Source organism: Elephas maximus, chromosome 3, assembly GCF_024166365.1.
Source record: "Elephas maximus indicus isolate mEleMax1 chromosome 3, mEleMax1 primary haplotype, whole genome shotgun sequence".
In the NCBI taxonomy this organism is placed as follows: Eukaryota; Metazoa; Chordata; class Mammalia; order Proboscidea; family Elephantidae; genus Elephas; species Elephas maximus.
In genome coordinates, this window is record NC_064821.1 from 159327318 (window position 1) to 159350940 (window position 23623).

General features: G+C 41.7%; 1 protein-coding gene across 1 annotated transcript in view; it reads right to left on the minus strand.

The window, feature by feature from the left end:
• Positions 1 to 13087, minus strand: part of NOTCH2 (notch receptor 2) — a 175319-nt gene extending 162232 nt beyond the window's left edge. The window contains exon 1 of the mRNA XM_049879949.1: positions 12694 to 13087. Within this exon, the coding sequence (XP_049735906.1) occupies positions 12694 to 12766 (73 nt within the window). The 5' untranslated portion in view covers positions 12767 to 13087. The remainder of the gene's footprint in view (positions 1 to 12693) is intronic.
• Positions 13088 to 23623: the final 10536 nt, after the last annotated feature.

A 23623-nucleotide genomic window follows, 5' to 3' on the forward strand; every position in this document is an offset into this window, starting at 1 on the left:
TGTGGTGGTGCAGTGGTTAAAAGAGCTCAGCTGCTAACTGAAAGGTCGGCAGTTCGAACCCACTAGCCCTCTGCAGGAGAAAGATTGTGGCAGTCTGCTTCCATAAAGATTACAGCCTTGAAACCCTATGGGGCAGTTCTACTCTGTCCTATAGGGTTACTATGAGTTGGAATTGACTTGATGGCAACAGATTTGATTTTTGTTTTTATGTAAGTGTGAGAGGTTGTCACACTTTGTAAAAATAATTTTTATGTTAATTTTTGTTTACCAGTCCTTCCAAGTACTATCTTCATCTTTTAAATGGAAAAACTGCGGCAGAGAAACTTTAAGCCACAGAGAGGAGCTGCTATTTCTAAAAGCAGGGTGGATGCAAGAGGTAGGCCAAAATAAATTCAATCCAGGACAAAGCCAAAAACTTTGAATAAGCCTTAAAGGGATGAGCACAAACTCCACCTGACCGATATTTTTACTCAGCAGCTTCACCTGCGGATTAATTCTGTCAGAGCCTAGTCTGGGCATAATAATTCTCTGAACTTCCTCCCAGAAACAGTGTTAGGCTTCAGGGTGAGAAACAGCTTCACTATCAAATCTCTTTTCTCAACTAGAAATTCAGCTTGTGGAGACAGCACAGAAATAAAGACCAGTGGGCACAGAACTGGAATCTTACTCTTAGCCGGCAGCCTCCTAACAACAATTTAAAAAAACAAAAGGTTACAATCCTTCAAAGGGGTTTTCTTCTTTGGCTGATCAGAAATATCCTTGTTCCCCAGGTCTCCTCATGTTAAATGTGGTAATAGCTGGCAAACAACCAGTAAATTCCAATGATACTTAAGAAAGCATTCATATTGCCTTAAATTACTCTGAACCAAGCACTTAAGACCTGAAGGACTTGAGCAGAGAGCAGTTCAGCTGTAGCTCTGAATGTCAAGAGCAGTGGGGCGCCTCAAGAACTCACGAGCTTGAAGAAAAAGCAATCTACTCTTCTTTACTGCAACATTCTTCAGCAACAACACTGATCTCCTACCCACTGTGCACACAGCACTGCGCTAGAGCGGTGGGGGGCTGGAGGGAGAAATGGAAGAAACAGGTGGTGTCCATGGGGTGCCAAAACAACAGGTTGATTTAGTCAGTTCCATCCCACAACTAATCAATTTGGTGAGGGGCAAGGGAAGGGAATCTTAGTCATCCTGTTGTTTGACCAAACTGACGGACTAGACCACTGCACAGCTTATCAATTAGGTCACAATGTCAGGTTCAGCAGGGCAGGATGCACACAGCATTAGTCCTGCCTTTCAGGAGTGTCACCGACTTCAATCTTGGATATGCAGGAAGAAAGCACGGTAGCAGATACCTCCCTCCAAAACTCCAGAATGTGTTGTTTTCCTCCAGTATCTTTTTATTGCATAATAAAATAAACGTGCATTTCCCAGGCACATAGACTGACAGCACGCTGGTTATGATACTGTCAGATTAGAACTGTGAAGTGGCTACAGAAAATACCGCTTAGCAAATTACACAGAAAATTGGCCAGCCTCATAAGAAATCAAAGGATAAAAAAATTAATCTATCAAATAAACAACTTTTGATAACAATGTTGGTAGCAATTTGATATTACATGGTTTGACTTTTGTCCATAGGCATTGCAGTACATTTAAGATAGACAAAAGACTAATACCTGTAATATTTAAGGAGCTTTTTCAAATCAGTAACAAAAAAAATGAACACCTCAATGGGTAAGACACAGTTTAGCAAAATAAATGAATCAATAAAGAAGGCAATACAAATGACCACTGACCATATGAAAAAACATTCAGCATCACGATAATGAATAAGGCAAATTAAGACAAGCTAGCATTTTACCACTTATCAAAGGGTTTTAAAAATAAAACCTATTGTTGACAATGGCTGGGAAAACTGACAGTGGTGTATTCTGCTAATGGAAGTAGAACTTGGTACACACTATACGGTAAAGACTTTGGCGGTATGTATCAAAAGACTTAGAAAGGTCCATACCCTTTGATCCCGTAACTTCATTTCTGAGACTTTATGTTAAGGAAATAAATATGCCTACTGAGATAAATATACCTATAAGAATGTTCATCACAGCATTATTTAGAATTATTAAAACGGAGAACTAAAAACAGATTTCGGTCTTAATAAAATATAGTGGGTCCTTAAGGTAGAACAGTACGGAGCCTTTAAAACCATGTTCTTTAAGAATATTTACATATGTGGAAAATTTTTCACAGTATTTTAAATGATGCAAATGCAGATGATAAAACTGTATGTAGGTTAAAATTTCAATTACAATAAAAAAAAACTGTCTGAAAAATGCATTAAAATGTTAACCATGGATAGGGGTGACTGATGGGTGAACAACAAAATGAACATAATTAATGTCACTGAGCTATACATGGGAAGATTGCTGACATGGCAAATGTTCTGTTACATATCTAGTCACGATATTTAAAAAAAAAAGTTTACAGTGGGTTTTGGTTGGAGTGATGGGACTACTAGAGATTTTCATTTTCTCTTATGTTTTTCTGTCCTAAATTTTCAAAAATGAACACATATTCTTTAAAAACATTTTAAAATTATTTTAAAAATATTCACTGTCATTGGTGTAGTAACTTCTCTTATGAAAACCTAGCTTAAATGGAAAAAATCTTAAGTATAATGATCCGTACTGTTTACTAATGCAAAAAAAAAAAAAAAAAGGGCATCAACACCAAATATCCAAAGAAAAGAGAATGGTAAAAACATAGTAAAGTTACTAATTAGAATATTATTAAACTATTAGAAATAAATCGATGAAGAATGTTTAAAAATATGAAAAATATTTATAACCACCTTTTTTTTTATATGAATAAAGGCAGAACAGAAAACTGTAAATACCATGAATCAACCACTTTTTTATTTAATTTAAGGGTAGGAAAAGAAACCAAAAGTTATATACTAAAATATTAAGAGTTGTGGGATCATAGATACTTTTCTTCCATTTTTCCACATTTTTCAAACCTGCTTAAGTACTTTTAGAAGTAACTACTTTTAAAATAACCAAAAAATAAAAATTAAAAAAAACTTGTAAAGATGCCAGAGAAAATCTACAAAGTAGAAATCTGAGTTCTGTACAAACATTAGGAAATAATTCTGTTGCTAAGTAAACCTACCTTAACAGGTTACAATGTTTGTTTTTAGTTATAACCAATTTCCTTAAATCTCTTCAAAAGCATATCTCACAGGAATCACTATATATTGTTACTTACTTTAAATAGTAGCATACTGTCAGACTTGGGTGATGTACATGTTTTTCTCTAATAGTCCTCACAAGGATTTGAAAGTACTTTAAATACTGTAATAAAGTAAATGTTCCTAGTGTTTCCAATTAAAGAAGATCCATGTTCACAGCAAACACATAATAAAAGCAATAATCAAAATAATCAAACTTCAATGAGTCTCAGCACTTTCTGCACAAACAAAAGATATGAAAGCAGGGAATTAACTCAAAAGTTTCTTTGCAGTTCCCCACATTTACCATTTAGAGAAGTTATGCATTTAGCACTATCTTGTTTTGTGACTATTCATATTCAGAAACTCAACAGAATATATTAGTGAATAGACAGTATTCAATTATTCTTATCTGAATGGTGGATAAGTGTCCCAAAATAGCAACCTCAGCCTGCTGGGTAGGTTCCAGTTAAAATCGCTTATTTAATTGTTGATTCTTAAGACCCTTCCAAAGTATTCTCCTTAAAGAAAGATGAGAATGAAAAGATCAAAAGAAACTGGAAGAAAAATACAACTTAAAAAATGAAAATGCCTCTGAACAGGGCAGTCTATTTTAGGACGTGAGCAGTTTCTTACATGACACCTTATCCAGTGAGCAAAACTGTATTTTGAGGGAATGCTATTTGTTAAAATATATCATGAAGGACACAATACTCGACTCCTATCAAGATATTGTGATCATGTTTTCCTTACTCCACAAATACACACACACACACTTCATATGAATAAATATATATGAGGGTGGGAGAGCTACTCTTAACCCAGAAACAGGTTCTGCAACACTTAGAGATCCAACCTGTATTTGTGTGGCAATGAGTCCGTCTTGGCATGATGTATTCAAAGAACCCAGAGTCACTACCTGGCTGCCAATATCCTGCACAAGGAACTGACTTAGAGACCAGAAACCACCCTAGGCAGGCCTCTGAGGAAAGGTGCTTCAATACAATGAGAAGAGAGACCCAGACTCCTCACAGCCTGGCCAGAGGATCAAGGGCACCATAACTAAACTAAGGCAAATGACCTGCAGTTCAGAAGGGGCAAGAGAAAGTAAAATGAACCCCCAAAAGCTTGTGCAATCATAACCAGTAAAAACCCAAACTTTTGAGGAGCTGGTAGAACAGGGTTTTGCCAAGACAAGCATAAGAGAGTGAGAGAGATGGTGGTATAATTAATCAATGCCACCTGAGGCAGTAACTCTGGGTGTGTCCATAACACACCTCAGTCACTGCCTGGCGTGGGGAGAGGTTCCTTCAATTACTCTCACTGAGAACTGGACCTTCCACAGGAGACTCTTCTATCTTCACTTGTCCTAGATCAGGCTTGGCATCCAGGATTCAGAAACAATCTTCTCTCTTGTCACAAACCCACTAACAGACATAATAGACACCATAATATGTGCCAAATATATATTTACACTCCCACTGGACAAAGGGGTCTTTGTCTTTACCTCAAGTTTTTTTCCTTCTAAATGAACAACAGAGAAAGAGGAAAATGGCATAGAGCTTAAAACAACAGACAAGCCCAACAGGGTTGAGTTGGGGGCAGCTGTTCCCTGGTAGTATCAGGGACCTGAAAGTTTAGTCCCCACAGACCCTATAGCTCTGAGTCACTCTGACTGCCAGAAACTGCTTTCAGAGAGCATGGATAAATGACTGTACTTGATATTCCTAACTGTGTGCTCATCTGAATTGTCTCCATCATGGTGTCAGCTCCTTGGGGGCAGGGACCATATCTTCTGCTTGGTCAATGATCCCCACACATCTGGAAGAGGAGAACTCCCTGGACCTCCTATCACACGGTGCCAAAGGAAACACACAAATTAAGGATGACAACACACCACAATCCTGACACTGCTAAAACAGGAGAGCTACAAAGATAATAAATCTTAGAGCCAACAGTTAGGGATCCTACCAGAGAATTAGGTAGACACTTATTTCCATATACAAATAAACTGATACAATAATTGCTTTGCTTTGCTCACTCCAAGATATGGCTCTTATCATCCTCCCTCCTTGGCTTTACTCTTCTTCTTAAGGCCACAAGGCATTTCTGCCTCACAGCCAGTATTCCCCTTAGAAAGAAAAGGAGAGAAAGAACTGGTCTACAGCAAACCTCCTATTGCTACTAGTGGAGATGACACAGTTTGTCCCATACAGAGCCTGTGAGCATCTCCTTTCAGATCTGAAGCCACCTCCTTCTTCCTATCAAGGATAGCAAGATCAAGTGTCTTTGTCAGAGGTGCAATCATGGGCTCCTCCTTGAAGGCTACTCTGTTCTGCTCGGGAAGCTCTTGGTTCCTCCTTTACTCTCCCTTCTTTACTCCACTTGCTGCTGGCGGCCTAGACACCCCCAAAGCAGGACTGCTTGAAATGAATGACCTTTATATCTATTTGCACTAACACATCTAAGGGAAGTCCCTAACACCAAATACGTGTTGATGGGCTAACAAAGCATGCATCCTCAAATACAGTGTCATTCACCAGGGCTGAGACCAGAATTCCCTAATGGTCACCAAAAAGACTATGAAGCTCGTATATAATCTGGCATCCCAGGTAATATTCTGATGAAGAGATAAGAAAGCTTCCACTAAACTCATGTATGACGCACGCAACAGTTGTGACATAAGATAATTTGCAGATTTTTTTAAAAGAACAAAACAACTTTACTATCCTTATAATAACAGCAGAGCGGCCTCCTCCCCAGTGAACTAGGCATTCAGCAAAATACAGGCACTTTCAAGGGAAAAAAATGACCACAGGACCCAGGCAAAGCAACACATCTCCAGCACTATCAAAGAAACAAACCAAAACCAAACACAAACAAAAACTTACCTTCCCAGATTCACTCTGCAGTGATTCCAAAACTTCCCTGATGAGAGAATCACCTGTTAATTTCTTACACCTGCAAGTCCCCAGACACCATTCCAGTACCACTGAACAGAATCTCCAGGAGAACACTCAGGAGCATTTTTAACATAACAAAGGTTAGGGCAACACTGCTCCACAAATCCTTTCCTTCCAACATATAGGGCTAAAATAGTTAACTTAAACAATCACCCTGGACAGGATTCTCTTCATGACCCTCATTAGGTTTCACCCTTTTATGGGAGGGTACGCATCAGTTCAGTAATGGGTACATAAGCCACCCCTTCTGGATCCCTGTTACCCACACAGGGCTCAGGACTCTATGAGGCAAATTCCTGAGAAAATGCCAATGGGTAAAGATCAGACTGAGTATAAGATCTTTTTAGGAGTCAGAGCTACACAGAGGTGTCCAAAGATTGACTGAACTGCGTCTGGAGGCAGGGTGCTGCGTATCACGAGAGATGTTAATGCAGAAAAAAAGAAGGCTATTGCTTGACCAAGATTTTTAAGAGGATCAGATCCAGCATGGGATAGATAGAATTTTAAAGTTCCTTCTAACACATAAATCAACAGAGGAAAACTGCAGCTACCCATTAATTAATAAAAAGGAATGGCATAAAAGTCTGTAGGTGGGGTCCACTTTCAACTGATCTCATCTCTTCACAGAAGAAAGGAGCATCGAGACACACCCCTAACTCACGATCAGCCTCTCCTACAGAATGTCCCAAAGGTGAGGAGGGCTGGGCAGGAGTCACAGGTGCTATGACCAAGTCCTGCTGCTCAGCTGACTCTGCATGCTAGGCATATCCCAGACAAGTTCCACAGACAGACAAGGGATGTGTGGGCATAGCCCCGCCCCCAGTGAGTAAACCTTGTTAAGGAGATATCTCACACACTGTACTGTTCATTTGGAAATTTATCCTGTCTTGCCTTTAGAGTTTTTGTTGGTGGTGTTTGCTTTCAGTGAAATCTCACGGTGGGAGAAAAAAAAAAAGAGAAAACAAATATACTTTACTAAAATGGACATATACTTTTAGTTTGGTACAAGTTTGTAATATCTAGCTGAAGATGCAAAATCTCAACGACAACAAAAAAATCATCAAAACAAACATAAATCTAGCTAACTCATTTTAAAAAATACCATTACAATAGGGCCAGAAATGGCCAAATTACATTAAGGTGTGGAAACTCTGAACAAAATTAATAGAAATTGCTGGCCTACTGCACAGGAAGCACTAGAAGTAATGAAATGAGAGGCTGGGGGTGGATGCCAGTGTCTTTGATGTTAGATTCCAAAGTCAAAGTGACCTTTACAAATTGCAGAAGTGATCAGAAACACACACACAGAAATTCAAAGCGGCAAGTTTAAATAAAACATCTAAGGAGGGAAAAATGTGGTATTTCCCCAAATGTAAGGTAAACAATGACTCTTGCAAATACTACAAAAAACTGTCTTAGAGTATCATAATAGCTCAAATTGAGAAAATAACTAACAGTAGTTGGTCAACTAAACCATTGTTTATCGACTGCCTATTACAGGGGTGGGGCACTGGTGGCATAATGGTTAAAGAGTTCAGCCAGCAGTTACCCAAAAAGTTCGCCAGTTCGAATCAACCAGCAGCTCCTTGGAAACCCTATGGGGCAGTTCTAATCTATCCTACAGCGTCTCTGTAAGTCAGAACTGACTCGAAGGCAATGGGTTTGGGTTATTATGGGGGTAGAGCTGGGAACATGAGAATAAACACATAAATGAGAAAACAGTCCTTTTTCTCCAGAAGCGCACATTAACGACACGCACTTGGAGATGTTCTAAGTGTTTCTGTGTCCATGGCCTCATTTGTACATGAGATCAAGGCAGTGCAGAGAGTGGACAGAGCACCGGATTGCGGACAGGACAGAGATTCTAGTCTCAACTCTGTAACTGGCACCTGTGACTGTGGACAAGGTACCTGAACAAGCTGAGGACTAAAACAATACCAATATTCCAGGGTCACAAGACCAATTAAGAACAGACTTGGGGTAGAATTCTGGTCTACTGGCTCCTAACCCAGTGATCTTTCCAAAATACTATACATACCAGTAGACTGGAGAAGAAAAAAGAGTAGGGGGAAAAAAAAGAAAGAAAATGTCTTCTGGTTTCAAGGCATTTGCAGAAAAAGAGAAGACAGAAGAAAGAGAATCAGGAAAGAGTGGGAGGAAAACAGAAGCTTCAAGCTGCGGCATCCAGATAGAGACGTCAACAAAGGAAGCACTTAGATAAGGCGCACAAGTAGCATAGATTGACAATGATGTATAATTTTCATTCAGATCATACCTTAGAGTCTTTTACTCTGAAACCATTAAGGATAAATAAAGGGTCCAAAAATGATACATACGAATGAAGCCTGAGAGAAAAGTGATAACAGAGAAGAAAAGGAAGCGAAGGCATTTATAATAATATCACTCAAATATATGACCTAAATACTAAAAAAATACCATTAAATCAATCCTGACTCATGGGAACCCCATGGATTTCAGATTAGAAATGTGCTCCACAGAGTTTTCAATGACTGATTTTTCAGAAGTAGATTGCTAGGCCTTTCTCTGAGGTGCCTCTGGATGGGATCAAACCTCCAACCTTTCAGTTAGCAGCCAAGCATGTTAACTGTTTGCACCACCCAGGGACCTCTCAAATATATGTTCTTCTAACGAGACAAAAGGGACCCATTCTGCCTGGGTAAAACAAGAAGAAATGGCATTATACTCTATAGTTTTTATGTTAAACCTATAAGTTTTATGTTAAACTCTATAGCTTTTATGTTAAACCTATGGCTGTCGAGTTGATTCTGACTCATAACGACCCTACAGGACAGAATAGAACTGCTCCATAGGGTTTCCAAGGAGCTGGTGGATTTGAACTGCCGACCTTTTGGCTAGCAGCTGAGCTTATAGCAATTTTAAAATTCCTTGAAAGTCAGGAAGGTTAAACAGAAATGGATGACTAAAGTTAAACTCATTCTGGAAATTATTAAAATTAAGAAAGGCCCCACACCCTACATACACACCTGAACGCAGAAAACTGGACTGAATTAATGGATTTTGACCAGCTTACTAAGGAGCCCTGTTGGCACAGTGGTTAAGTGCTAGCTTTTACCCAAAAGGTCAGCAGTTTAAACCCACCAACAGCTCCGCAGGAGAAAGATGTGGCAGTCAGCTTCCATAAAGACTACAGCCTTGGAAACCCTATAGGTCAGCTCTATTCTGTTCTATAAGGTGCTGAGCTGGAATTGACTCAAAGGCTGTGGGGGTAACCAACTTACTGTATCAGAATCACCTATATGCCCAGGGCGGGGGGAACCCCACAGATTCTTGGACCTGCTTTATCAGAATCCCTGGGTGTTGGGCCCCAGAATCACTCCAGCCGATTTTGATGCAGCCAGAACACGAAGCTTTGTTCTGCCACAATAACTCTACGGAAGGGGTAGGGAGGAAGATCATTAGGAATGGCATCAGAGAGTGGGAACTAGATCGATGCAAATTCTGTGGGCAAAATAGAATTTCTGTGGGTGTGATATTTTTAAAATGTATTGTAAGGCTGCTCTGACGCATCCAAGCATATCCCACTGAATTTAAACATTCTCTAAAAGTCCTGAAGTCAGCAACTACAAGCCAGGTGATCCCCAAACTCCTCCTCTGTGCCATAAAAAGCCTAGAGAAGAGGCAGCAGAGTGGAAATGGGACAGAAAGATGTTAAGGGGATGTGGGTAAAGATTTTTTCTTAAATCAAAATACAAAAAAAACAAAAGAGTGACTAGAAGTAGTTACTCTCCTCCCTCCCCCCAAAAAGGTATCATAATAAAGAATTTTTAGAAGAAATTATGGAACAATAAGAAAGAGAAAAAGAAAATAGTTTTAGGGCAAATTTCATCTCCAGCTGAAAGGAAAAAAAAAAGTTGCTCTTTGTAACTTTTTTTAAAAAGTAAGAATTCAGCTGAGAAATTATCCAGCAGGCAGCTAAGCCAGGCAGTCACTTCCCATTGCAAAGCAGAAGAAAACAAGGAGCAACTGGTGGTCCTGGATAATTGTTTAGACAATCAGACAGATGGGTTGACAGCTCCTTGGGTTAAGAACTCAGTGATGTTTAAATTAACAATTGGCTACAAGCCAAATTCAGGAACCCTCAAAAGGTTGGAAGGGTGTGTTATAATTGGTACCTTGATAAAACACAATGACAACAGATTAAGAAGATCCAAGAAGCCTTCGCTGTTAGAATCTGAGATTTAAGATTTTGTACTAAGTAACCAGCTTTAACCTCTTCCATTGCAGTAGTTTAGCACCTGAAAAACACCTGTCTAAAAATCAAAATGTCTAAATCTTGTCCTTTGAGCTAACTTGACTAACACTCAATTTATCCACCTAAAAGCTAAGAATAGCAAGACATTCCCAGTACAAATGCATAAAGGAGGATACAGTTCAAGGCACTGAGGCCCTAGATGAGACACGCCCTATGTGTCATGGTCATTGTATTCCTGACATCAGTCTTATAACTTAACACTTAATTTTGCAAATCATTTTACAGTCCTATTTGTTATTCCCTATAAATCTCAGAGGTAGGTTATTCCTTTGGTCCCATTTCATAGGTGAAGATTACTTACTAAAACAAGTTAATGGTAGACCAGGAATGTAACCCTCAGACTAGCCCATTATTCCCACTCCTCTCTATCCTAAATCTACACTTACACTAATCCTTTCACTCAAGGACAAAAGGAAAGACAAAAATACCATCATATTTTTTTTTTTTAATTAAATGCTTTAGAAACTACAATCATGGTTCATCATCACACAACCTCCTGGTCCACTTTTGAAATTCTCTGAGACTTCGAGGTGTATGGAACTTGAACTTCCAAGAAGTGTCTGGTGCTGAATAACCCAGTACTACGTTTTTCAGGTGATAAATAGCTTGTTCTCTTTTAAGCATCTGTGACAGGAACATCCACTGCCTGCTGACAATGAACAAAGACCAACTTTTCCTGAAACTCATCATAACTTTTTCTTTGAAAGAGACCAAGCTCATGTAGCATGGTGTTTTTGTTTATGTGTGCATGTGTTGTGTGTATGTGTGTGTGTGTATACATATACGTACACACATATATATCCGTGTGTGTATATATATATACACACATACATATACAAATAAAGGTAAGATCTTTCTTAGATTACACTCAGGAAAGAGGGGTCCCTTTCCATTCAATAAACATACCCAACACACATCCTACTACAAGGAGTGAGACGACAGGGAGTACAGAAAAAATAAAACACAGCCCATTCTCTGAACGTGCTCTCCGAACAACTTTTGAGTACCATGGGTTTAATTTACTTATCTTAATTAATCCTTTTAGCTGGGTAATTTCATTTCCATCTTACTGGTGAGCTCATACAGCAGAACCAAATTTGAACCCAGGATTAGAGAGTGAGCAGGGTTCCAAAGCCCAAACTCTCCACTGAACAGCCTGAAGAAATTTAGAATCTCAGAGTGCAGTGGGATGATTAAAATATGATTCAATTTCCTTTCCTTGGTCCAACTGTATTCGAAAAGGCTGCTGCAAATATCCAACCATAAAGAGGCTTTCTAAGGAAGCATTTTGAATCAACGTATCCACTTTTCCTCACCCGCTCCTGCGCCCTCCCCCCACCCCAAGGCAAAAGAACAGTAAAATGTTGCTGCCAGGTTGGCGGAGTTGGTGATCGTCACACCACATTCCTGGGGCTGGACACAGACTGAAACAGCGCCCGAGCTCCGCGCCTCGGAAAGAATAACAGCAGTTGAGATTTTTAAATCATGTGGCTCAGCATGCGGCCACACCAGTTTCTCTACTGCTCCTGCCACCACCTTTCAAAGACGCCAGCAAAACACACCCGACTCATCGGGACCATCCGGTTGGAGTGTCAAAACTCCGGCGCACTGCAAAATCCTGTCCCCACCCAAAAACCCACTCATCCACCCAGACTGTGTGCCTGCCTTTGGCAAAACTCTGTCTGACTGTGAAGGTGCAAGCCGTTGGGCTTGGCGGCCCTGCCCCCGCTCTCTCCACGCCGGAATCTGGCATTCCTTGGCTTAGCCCAACTGTGGTCCGCTGCGGGCGAGGGTTCGCCTCGGTGGCTCTGCCTCGCCTCTACCCCGACCTCAGCAAACGCGGAACCAAAAAGGCAAAACTGCCCAACTCCCCGAACTTCAGGACTGGAAAATGAGAATTTCTAAGACTTTGCTGCCCGGCTCCCTCTGGCAGAGGAGGCGTGTGTGGGGCAATGGGCCGAGGGGAGCAGGAGGCAGAGGAGAGCGCAGGGGAGAGGGCGCCTGGAAAGGGGGCCCCCCGATGATGTCCAAACTTTCGGGAACCAAGTGGCCCCACTCCGCTCCGGTGGCGAAGCCCCGGCCTTGTCCTGCGCGCAGCGGGAGGACAAGAGTAGAGAGGAAGGGTCGCCCCAGGTGGCCCCGGCCGCGGCGGGGGCGGCGGTGCGCGGCCCCGGCTCAGGGGACAGCACCCCCCAGCCCTATACTCACCATGCGCGGGGGCGGTGCGGCACAGCCAGAGCGCCAGCAGCGCCCACAGCCGAGCGGGGCGCAGGGCAGGCATCTTCTCCGTCGCCTCCTCCGCCGCCGCCGCCGCCTGGGCAGATCCACATGGGGAGGGGGTCCCTACACAGGAGCCCCCACTTTCTCCTTCCCTCCTACTGCTTCTGCGGTTCACAGCCTCGCGCGGCGCCCTGAAGCTCAGGCTTAAATGCCTCGACTCCCTGCACCCGAAGTCGCCGCTCCCCGGCCGCCGCCTCAGTCGCCGCCCGAAGTTTGGCTGAAACTTTCTCGGGTGTGCAGCGAAGCAACCTCGTGTGTCCTTCCGCCTCGGCCGCCTCCTCCCACCGCAAAGCCCCGCCCCCCTGTCGCCGGGGCCTCGGCCCGCCGCCTTCGGCACCCAGGGGTTTCCCGCAGGAAGAAGCGCCGGTCAAAGCTCCACGCGGAGGGATCTACTACGACTTGTTAGACCCCCTCCCACCCCCCACACACCCATCTCCCCTCAACCCGGGTCCCGATGCGCCTTAACTCAATCGACGCTGGAGCCGCACACTTCTGAAGGGGGTGGACGTTAGGACTCTGAACTTCAAACACTAAGGCTGCCTGGACCGTGAACTTGCAGGGAGAGACAGACCTCATCCAGTGAGACAGGTATCACCCCCACACACTCACACATCCATACACCCCCTGCTAGCTAAAGGGATGCGGTAGAGAGGGACCAGTGCTGTCAAAGAAGGAAATGGGGGCTAGGGCGCCAAAGTCCATTTTAAATGAACAGAACCATCAACTGAGTTGTGTTGCACTATTCATTCATTCAGCAAATATGTTTTAAGCGCCTTACTTTGTGAAGCAGTGTGCTAGGCACAATGGAATGATAGCAAAGGCTCGTGATGTACAAGCTACTCTGAGTTCTGAGGAGAGAGACTACTGTGGGCTGGAGGGTCCAGGGAAGGGTTTTATGGAGGAGGTGGGAAGGGAGCAGGATCTTGAAAGGTTAGTAAAATTTGTATAAGAACACAAGCTAAGAATACTCATTGCAACATTGTAATAGCCAAAAATTGGAAACAAACTAAAGGCCCACCAATAGAGGAATGGATGAATAATGTATTACCATATTTATATTTATAAAATGAAATACAATACAGTAGTTGGAAAGACTGTATTCATATATGTCAACAGGGATAAATCTTAAAAACAAAATGATAGTGGAAAAAACTAATTGCAGAGGTGACAAAGTATAATACCCTTCATATACAAGTAAACTTTTTTCAAAACATTGCTATATATTGTTTATGGATGCATATGTATATAGTAAAAGGATCTAACCAGAATGGTGGCCACTTCCAGGGCAGAAGAGTGGGGGGTGTGATCAGGCCTGGGTCATCATATGTAAGACTAAAAAAAACCAAATCTGTTGCTGTCGAGTCAATTCTGACTCATATGGAATTAACCAAAAAGTTGTACAGGGAGAGCAGCATTCCAGGGGAGAGCCACCCTAAAAGCAAAGACGCAGACAAGGGAATAAGTAGATAGTTCCAGCATTGCTAGTAGTGCGGGGAGTCAAGGAGGAAAGGGCAGGTTGGGACCAGATTATGCAGGGCCATAGAAAACCACTGACAGTTCTTGAACAGGGTGAGACTTGATGGAAAGGAAGGTTGCTCTGATATCCCGTGCAAAATTGATTGTTTGGAGACAGAGGTAAACTCGAGCCCAAGGACCACTCAGGAGTTTGTGAAAAAATTCAGGCATGACTGGGACTGGAGGAACCCCGGAGGCCATGGACCCCAGACCTTCTGTTGCCCCAAGGCAGGAACCATTCCCAAAACCAACTCTTCAGACAGGGATTAGACTGGAATAGGGGATGGAAAATGAGACTGGTGAAGAACAAGCTTCTTGGAACAAGTGGACACATGATACTATGTTGGCATCTCCTGTCTGGAGGGGAGATGAGAGGGCACAGGGGGCCAGAAGCTGCCCAAATGGACACAAGGAGAGAGAGTGGAGGGAAGGACTGTGCTATCTCATCAGACAGAGAGCAATTCAGAGTGTATAGCAAGGTGTATGTAAATTTTTGTATGAGAGACTAACCTGATTTGTAAACTTTCACTTGAAGCACAACAAAACTTAATTTAAAAAAATTAGAAGAATACTAAAAAAAAAAAAACAAACAAACAAAAAAAAAACCCAGGCATGGGGTGATGAAGGCCTAAATTAATGAGGTGGAAATCACCATGGGAGAGAAAGGATGGATTTGACACACCCACTGCAGTCGAGTTGATTCTGCCAGATCTGAGGCAATATGAAATAAAGGGAAGGGGGGCAAACTTATGGGACTAACTCAATGTGGGAGTTTACAGTCTAGTTGGGATGGGAAATCCTATCCATAAAGCCTCTCCCTGGTTCCTATAAGATAAAGTCCAAACTTTTAAAAAGGCCTTTCCGTCGTTGTACTCCTGCCTGGTCTCCAGCCTCATCTCCTCTCATCCCTGCCCCCTGCCCCTTGAACTTTACACAACAACAATATATATTGAACAACTTGAGACTCCCCAAATGTCCATGAACAGATGAATGGATAAACAAAATGCAGTACATACAAAAGAAATGAAGTTGCGATCCATGCTAAAACATGAATGAACCTTGAAAACATTATACTAAGTGAAATGTCAGGCACAAAAGAACATATATGAACCCGCTTATATGAAATATAGAGTAAGCAAACACGTAGAGAAAAAAGGAATGGTTACCAGGGACTCAGTGGAGGGAGGAGTGGGGAGTGATAGCTTTTTGGGCATGGTTTCTTTCTGGTGTAATGAAAAGTTTTGGAAATGGATAGTGGTGATGATTGCACATGATGAATGTAATTAATGTCACTGAATTGTACACTTAAAAATTGTTAAAATGGCAAAGGCTTTGTAATATAAATTTTACCACATTAACATTAAAAAATTAGGAGAGGCAACTTCTGGAAAATTAAAAGGAAATGAGAGTAGATGGCAAAGAGAAACAGACCACCCAAGGCCTGAACCTTGCTGTTTAAATCTCTGTTTTCTGTTCCCTTGGCTTAGAATGACTCTTGGAGCCTCCGTCCCTGCCCCACTTGGTGAACTGACCATCACCATTCTTCAGTCCCCAGCAGGCTTTGCCTACACTATAACAAATTTCTACCCCTCACAGACAGGGCCTCCTCTATACTGCTGTTTTCTCTTGTGCCGAAATCTATTTTTCTCACAGGACTGCTTATGTGTCTGTCTTCTCAACCAGATTAGAAGGTCTTTACAGGCAAGGAGTCCCTGGAGAAGGACATCATGCTTGATAAAGTAGAGGGTCAGCAGAAAAGAGGATGGCCCTCAGTGAGATGGATTGATAGTGGCTGCAACAATGGGCTCAAGCATAATGATTGTGAGGATGACGCAAGACCGGGCAGTGGTCCGTCCTGTTGTACATAGGTTCGCTATGAGTTGGAACTGACTCGACAGCACCTAACAACAACAAAATGGGCAAGGATCAAGGCTTTATTCATCTCTGTATCCCCAGGGTCTATCACATAATGGATGTTGAATTAAGAATGGAAAACAATGCTGAACAAGTGCAAATCAGTATGAGCAATAGGCCTATGAAATTCCAAACTGTTTTTTAATAACCACTTTATCACAGATAATCAAGTACTATTATTAAAAGTAGTCACTTTTGAGATGCTAGAAACTCTTTTCAAAAATAACGTAGTCAAAATAATTTTGGAATTTCTTTTGTGCATTTGTGTTCAGAGAAAGATAATAACATTAATTTTTAGTTGTTGACCCAAATCAGTATTTCCCAGCATGACCATCCTCATTATTTCCTAAGTATAGCTGTATGACTTGGCTATACACAATTTTTTATAATTACCTAAAAAGATTGAATATGTCACTATTAAAATATATTCAGAAGAATGTACTTTGAAGGTAGTCATTTCCAAAGAGCAGCTCCTGAAATGGCCATGGCTATGACAACATTGTTAAAACAGGTATGCAATTTCTCAAGGTGACTATTTTAAAGAAAGCAACTATTATTTTCACATATGACTTATGTTGGATATTTATAATGTCAAACTTATTACATATGTTCCCACAAGGGCAAGAGGAATAAAGAGTAAACGTTATAAATGGAAGTAGAAGGTTTTGACTGAAGAGGTGCTTTGAAAGGTTTTGAAGGAGGCCAGTGGTTAAGAGCTCGGCTATTAACCAAAAGGTTGGCAGTTCAAATTCACCAGCCGCTCCTTGGAAACCCTATGGGGCAGTTCTACTCTGTCCTGTAGGGTCGCTATGAGTCAGAATCAACTCAACGGCAATGGGTTGTTTGTTTGGGCATAGACATAAATTGGCAATAATAATAATAAAGAAAGAAATAAGGAGCTGAAAATAGAGGAAAGAAACTGGAATCTGCAAAGACTGATAGATGAGAACAAGTCAGCCAACCCATCAACTAGCACTTTAGTGAATATTTATTGTGGGCCAGACTCTTTAGGAGGGGTCGAGGATACACTCATAAGGCAAGAGAGATACAGAGTCTGATAATTAAGATCCCGTGTGACAAGTACAGAGTGTTGTGAGCTCACAGCTGAGGGGCTGTGTGTCTTAACCCAGCCCAGGAGTGGTCAGGGAAGGCTTCCAGGAAGAACCCAACAGCTGGACTAAGCGTTGAAGGTTAATTTAATCAGGTAAAGAAGAAGAGGGGATTTCTCATGTTTGGAGGTTTAAGGCTGTTCCAGGTATAGGGAACAACAGGTATAGAGGCAGGTAAATAAAACAGACCAGACCCGTTCCCTAAAATGGGAAGATAATTTAGGCAGGGGCTGTGAGAATGCGAGAAGGTGGGCATTGGCTTCTAAGACTAGTGACTGCTTAGATGAGAGAGGAAAGGTAGATGGAGGAATCAGCAATGCCTTGAGGTATGATGGTGCAAATGGTTGGGCACTCAACTACTAACCAAAAGGTTGGTGGTTCAAACCCACCTAGAGGTGCCTCAGAAGAAAGTCCTAATGATCTACTTCTGAAAGGTCACAGTCTTCAAAATCTTATGGAGTGCAGTTCTACTCCGCACACATGGGGTCACCATGAGTTAGAATCCACTCAGTGCAATGACAGTGTAATGGACTGAATTATGTGCCCCCAAAATATGTGTCAACTTGGTTAGGCCATGTGTGGTTGTCCTCCATTTTGTGATTTTCCTATGTGTTATAAATCATAATCTCTGCCTGTGGTTAAAGAGGATTAGGATGGGATGTAACATCCTTGCTCAGGCCACATCCCTGATCCAACGTAGAAGGATTTTCCCTGGAGTGTGACCTGCACCAGCTTTTATCTCTCAAGAGATAAAAGGAAAAGGAAGCAAGCAGAGAGTTGGGGACCTCATACCGCCAAGAAAGCAGCACCAGGAGCAGAGCACGTCCTTTGGGCCTGGGGTCCCTGCACCTGAGAAGCTCATTGACCATGGGAAGATTGATAACAAGGACCTTCCTCCAGAGCTGGCAGAGAGAGAACCCTTCCCCTGGAGCTGATGCCTTGAATTTGGACTTGTAACCTACTTTACTGTGAGGAAATAAATTTCTCTTTGTTAAAGCCATCCACTTGTGGTATTTCTGTTATAGCAGCACTAGATGACTCAGACATAAACTGATTTAATCCAAAATAGGGGAAACAGAAGAGGTTTGGTAGAGAAGTAGGCAAGAGATCAATATAGCTGGCGTGCAGGGGAGGGGGGAAAGGGAGGAGCAGATAGAAAACTTTCCAGGAGTACCAGTGTGGCTGTTGACTGAATTAAGAAGAGCTGGAGGCTGGAGTCCTGGTTGCACAGTGGTTAAGAGCTCAGCTGTTAACCAAAACATCAGCAGTTTGAATGCACCAGACACTCCTTGGAAACTCTATGGGGCAGTTCTATTCTGTCCTATAGGTTTTGTGTGAGTTGGAATCAACACTATGGCAGCAGCCTTTGTTCTTTTTTGGTTTTTGGTAGGAGCTCATTAGCAGGATGGAATGTCACTGAAACATGCCTTCTACTACTGACCTCCTCCCAAAGCTAAGCCTAAATCCCACTGTGTTCATTTAGCTGAGTATTTCTCTGATTCCTATTAGAATCCAGGGGGACTTGTGCTGGTGTCTCACAACTTGAGTAGCAGCTGAAAACATGACATTCCGGGATCTGCCTAGGGATGTCAGTCCCATAGTACTCAGCAGTTTAATTACTCAACTGGATTGGGGAATGGTCTTTTGCAAGGATAGTGCTTCTGGTGAAGAAATTAGCAAGAAAACATTCAGGTGATCCTACAACAAATCATAGCTTCTGCTATTCCTTGAAGTTTCATAATTTCACCGATGCAAAGAAAAATGGAATCCCACGGGCTTTCCTCTAAATAGAGAAAAGATCTGTCTCCAGGATTAAATTAAAATCTGCAGACCATTGACATTGGAAAAACATGGATAAGGGCTAACGCTAGTTTTAGCTTCAGTCAAAACTAAATACATTCATGTTGTTACTAATTAAAACTCGCATGTAAAATTTCCTCCCCCTCAAAAATGTAGAATTGGGCACTTAATTGCGGTCAAGTCTGTCCTCTCAGACCCTATCCCTCAAGGGAGAGATTTTGTCTTATTTGTCTATTTTGCCCCAGTTTCTAGCACAGTAGTGCACATAAGTGCTCAATAGTATATGTTTTAAATAAATGTTGAAAGAGGAATATAAATTGGAGAGAAGTGATGTATTTGCAAAATTGGCAGAAAGTGTAGATGTCTTGGAGAATCCCAGGCTAAATCAGTTAGACACTATAGATGTGGAAGAAGAGATTCTAGGATATACCTCAAGCATATCTGAGCTACCGCACACATCTTACCACATAACCTAGGGACTCAAGGGTGTGTAATGAGGGCGTTTGTGGAAGTAGAAATTAAAAGGGAGATTTCTATGCAAAATAATAGCTTGCATTTATGCAGTGCTTTATTTATTTATTTTTTTAGACCTTCCAAGATACTCTTATCTCATTTGATCCTCAAAGCAATCGTGGGAAATAGGCAGACCAGTCGTTATTATTCCCATTTTACATCTGAAAAAGTTGAGATAGAGTTTAAGTGGCTTGCCCAAGGTTAAATAAGTAATTAGTGACAGAGCTGAGACAAAAACTCTACTGTTTCTGACTTACTTGGTTTCATTTCACTGCACTGTCTTGCAAAGGTGTGAAGCACATCTGAAAGAATATTTAGTGCAGGGACCTTTGGGCAGAGGTCCACCAGCTTCTTATCACTTCCGTATTGGTACAAGCTGACCCACTGTAATGAAGAAACCTAAACAAGTGAATGCATTCTTGTATTTGGAGAGCATACCCTCTGCAAATCACGTCCTTGACTCTGTAGCAATACAGACACAAGTAAGACCCAGCCTCTGTGCACTGAAGGAGGCCAACATACAAACAATGTAACTACAACAGAGATAATGCATGGGGCCCTGGGAAAGAGGAGAGCCCTGTGATTAATTCTAAGGTCACTTTCATTGCAACCTGTCCCCAGCCTGAAGGTATAGACTGAGGTGGCCTATATAAGAAGACTGAACAGTCTTAAGACACAAACCATCTCTTTTTACCCATGTTGATAAAACTCCACAGTAGTTGGTTCTTTGCCTTGCATAGAGTAAGTACTCAATACAGCTCTGCTGATAATGACCCACATTCTGAGAAGGTTACAAGGTTTAACCAAACAGAGGACAAGCTCCAGAAGCTGGGAGTTAACCTCAAGATTCAAACCAGCTCTGAGAATTAGAAGCCAATTACATCCTTCAACAGGACATAGACCCAAATGTCTGCCCTGATCAAGGCTGTGAGTAATATAAAACCAAAAAAAAAAAAAAACAGTTACCGTCAAAAGTCAGTTCTGACTCATGGCTACCTCATATTTGCAGAGTAGAACTGCACTCCAGGCCATTCTTCCAAGGCCCCTCTGGGTGTGGGTTCAAACTGCCAACCTTTTGGGCAGTAGCTGAGTGCTTTTTGCCACCCAGGGACTCCTGTAAATAATATATATATATATATATATATATATATATATATATATATATATAAATAAGCAGCTGTAATTTGGGCTTCTTGGCATATTTTTTTTTTTTCCTCTTTTAGGAATTGAATGATCTCGATTTAATTTCCGTCAAGGAGAGGACAACTGAAGAGGGTCCTTGTGTAACTGATGCTTTCTCAAGTGCATGCACTGTATGACAAATGGTACCTATAAAACGTAACTGGAAATCTAAAATTCTCTGCAACCCAACAGTTAAGCAGGAAAGTTAATGTAGGAAGGCTCACTTTAGCACTACCTGACTTCTACACTTCTTTTAAGTATTTTATGCTGGAAGGTATTACACTTTAATTCCTAAGTTGGTATGTGTTCCTTATATATAACAATGTCCAAAAGGGCCAACCTGTATGTATCAGGACATCGCCCCAGTTCATGAGCAGCATAAATCCACAACTATGTAACTATCAAACCACAATATTATTGGATGAGTTGCGCAGTGTTTCAGTCACTAAAATGGTTATGCAACTCTGGGTATTTGTGAAATGTTTTGGTGTTTATTCTCAGAGACTATTCAATTGTTTCTACCAACATTCTTATGTTCTTCCTTCACAATTAGCCAAGAAATTCTTGAGCAGTGAGGTCCAGGCATACAGAAGGTTTCCACCTTAAAGTACAGAATACCTTCATACGACCTGGGTGCAGATCACATACGAATCCCCTGAAGCCAAAGAAAAGGGAACACTTCCTTGTTATGTGGAATTTAAAATGGTTAACTAAGCAGAAGGCCAGGGCCTTAAAAGTAAGGAAAAGAAATCCCACTTTTTAAAAGTAGGCATTAAAAAAGTTTCCTTTCAAATAAATAATTGTTCAGGAGATAATTAATGGCTGGCAACAGGTATTTATAATGGAAGCGTACATGGCCTTAACGATGGGGTGTACTTCTGAAAACATTCTAATTAAAACGGGAAAGAGTAATTTTACGGGCAAGTACAAATCAGTGGTGTATATGTCTGCTAATATGCGCAAAGAGACAGGTGGTAATTGCTGGGCGCAGAGGAGGTATCTGTTGCTGAAGATAATGCTCTTGTAAATATGCAAATAAAGTTTCCAACAAAGGTAAAAACCCGAGAAAACCAAACCCATGCCGTGGAGTCAACTCCGACTCAAAGCGACCCTGTAGAACACAGTAGAACTGCCCTGTAGGGTTTCCAAGGAGCAGCTGGTGAATTCAAACTGCCAACGTTTTTGTTAGCAGACGAACACTTAACCACTGCACTACGCGGCCTCCACAAAGGTAAAAGTACATAATTTTTATTCATTAATGTGGAATGGAATGTGAAATTGGAATTTGGCAGGCGAGTAGTAGTTGTACCTGAATATTCTGGATACCAACTTGTTTTTGTTTTTAATCATTCTGGCATCTGTTTAAAATTATTTAATGTAACTACTCTGTTCCCTCTCTCAGACCACCGGTCCCATCATTTTTCTTTCAAACCTTGAACTCTTTCCCACTTACGATACTTACTAAAGGCCTAAACAAGAAGAGAAAGAACAGGTGCTAGCAAGACAGAGACTTTCCTACATCGTGATCTGTATCTGTGTCCAGGAAGGTACCTAACAGTGCAAAAACAGTCCTGTGGACAGTTCACACCTCTGTAGGTTTCTACTGCAAGAGATAGTTACCTCAAAAGAGCCTTCCTTAAGTTCTGAAATCTTTGTCACTTTACCAATGGCCACCACTTAAGGATATTTACTTAAGACAATGGCTGGGGGCAGGGGCAGATTAACCAGTAAGCAAGGTATGCAGGGGTTTACTTGTGTTCGCTTACTAATCTGTATTGCACAATTTCATGTGGGTTTTGCCACATCTTTGATCTTGGGGGTATAGATTTTTTAAAGCAAGGGAAGGAATGGATGGAATGAACACAGACTTGCTTATGTAAACTCAAAGGACTAGAATTAGGACATACCCTTTAAGTTACAAAGAGGCAAATTTAGAACATATGAAAGGTAATATAGTTCCTTACTCATCCACCATTTGGGGTTTTGAGGAGAAAAGGGAAGTAATAAGAGTTGAAGAGAAGAAAAACAGAACGGAAGAGTGGGAGAGGAAGGTGAAAGGGTGCTCTGGAGTAACACGCACCTGTTGAGAAGGGGGGAAGTAGCATTAACGCTATCAAATGAAGAACCAAAGTGTAGTTCCCCCTTGTACATTTCCCTCTTCCCTCCTGAAGGCCTGGGGTAAGACAGAACTGCCCTCAGGACACCCCACTGAACTCTCTCCAAAGAATTCAAGGTGTCCCCAGCCCAAATCAGTTCCCTCCATCATAAATATTCATGGATAATAGTAATAATAATAATAGTAGCAATAATAATTCCCATTGCCGTTCAGTCAATTCCAACTCATAGCGGCCCTATAGGACAGAGTAGAACTGCCCATAGAGTTTCCAAGGAGCGCCCAGTGCATTCGAACTGCCCACCTTTTGGTTAGCAGCCATAGCTCTTAACCACCACGCCACCAGAATTTCCAGCAATAATAATTAGTAAACATCTATTGAGTGCTGACTAGGTATCAAGCATTATATTAAGTACTTTAAGTGCTCCATCACTTGTAATCTTCCAGCCAGCTTACAAATAGATATTATTATTCCCACTTGACAGAGGGTGAAGCTTGCATAAGTTGCCTAGGATCACACAGCTGCTAAGTAGTGGTGTGGGGGTGTAGGCCCAGGTACCTCTGACCAACTCCAGTGGCACACAGTTGACCTCTGCATGGTAGTGCCTGCCCACAGAGCATCAGAGCTCCAACACCACCTGTTGTTTAGGTAACCCACTTGAGCGCTAAGTTGTTCTCTAGTCATTTATTGTAAGCTTTGTTTCCCAAGTGT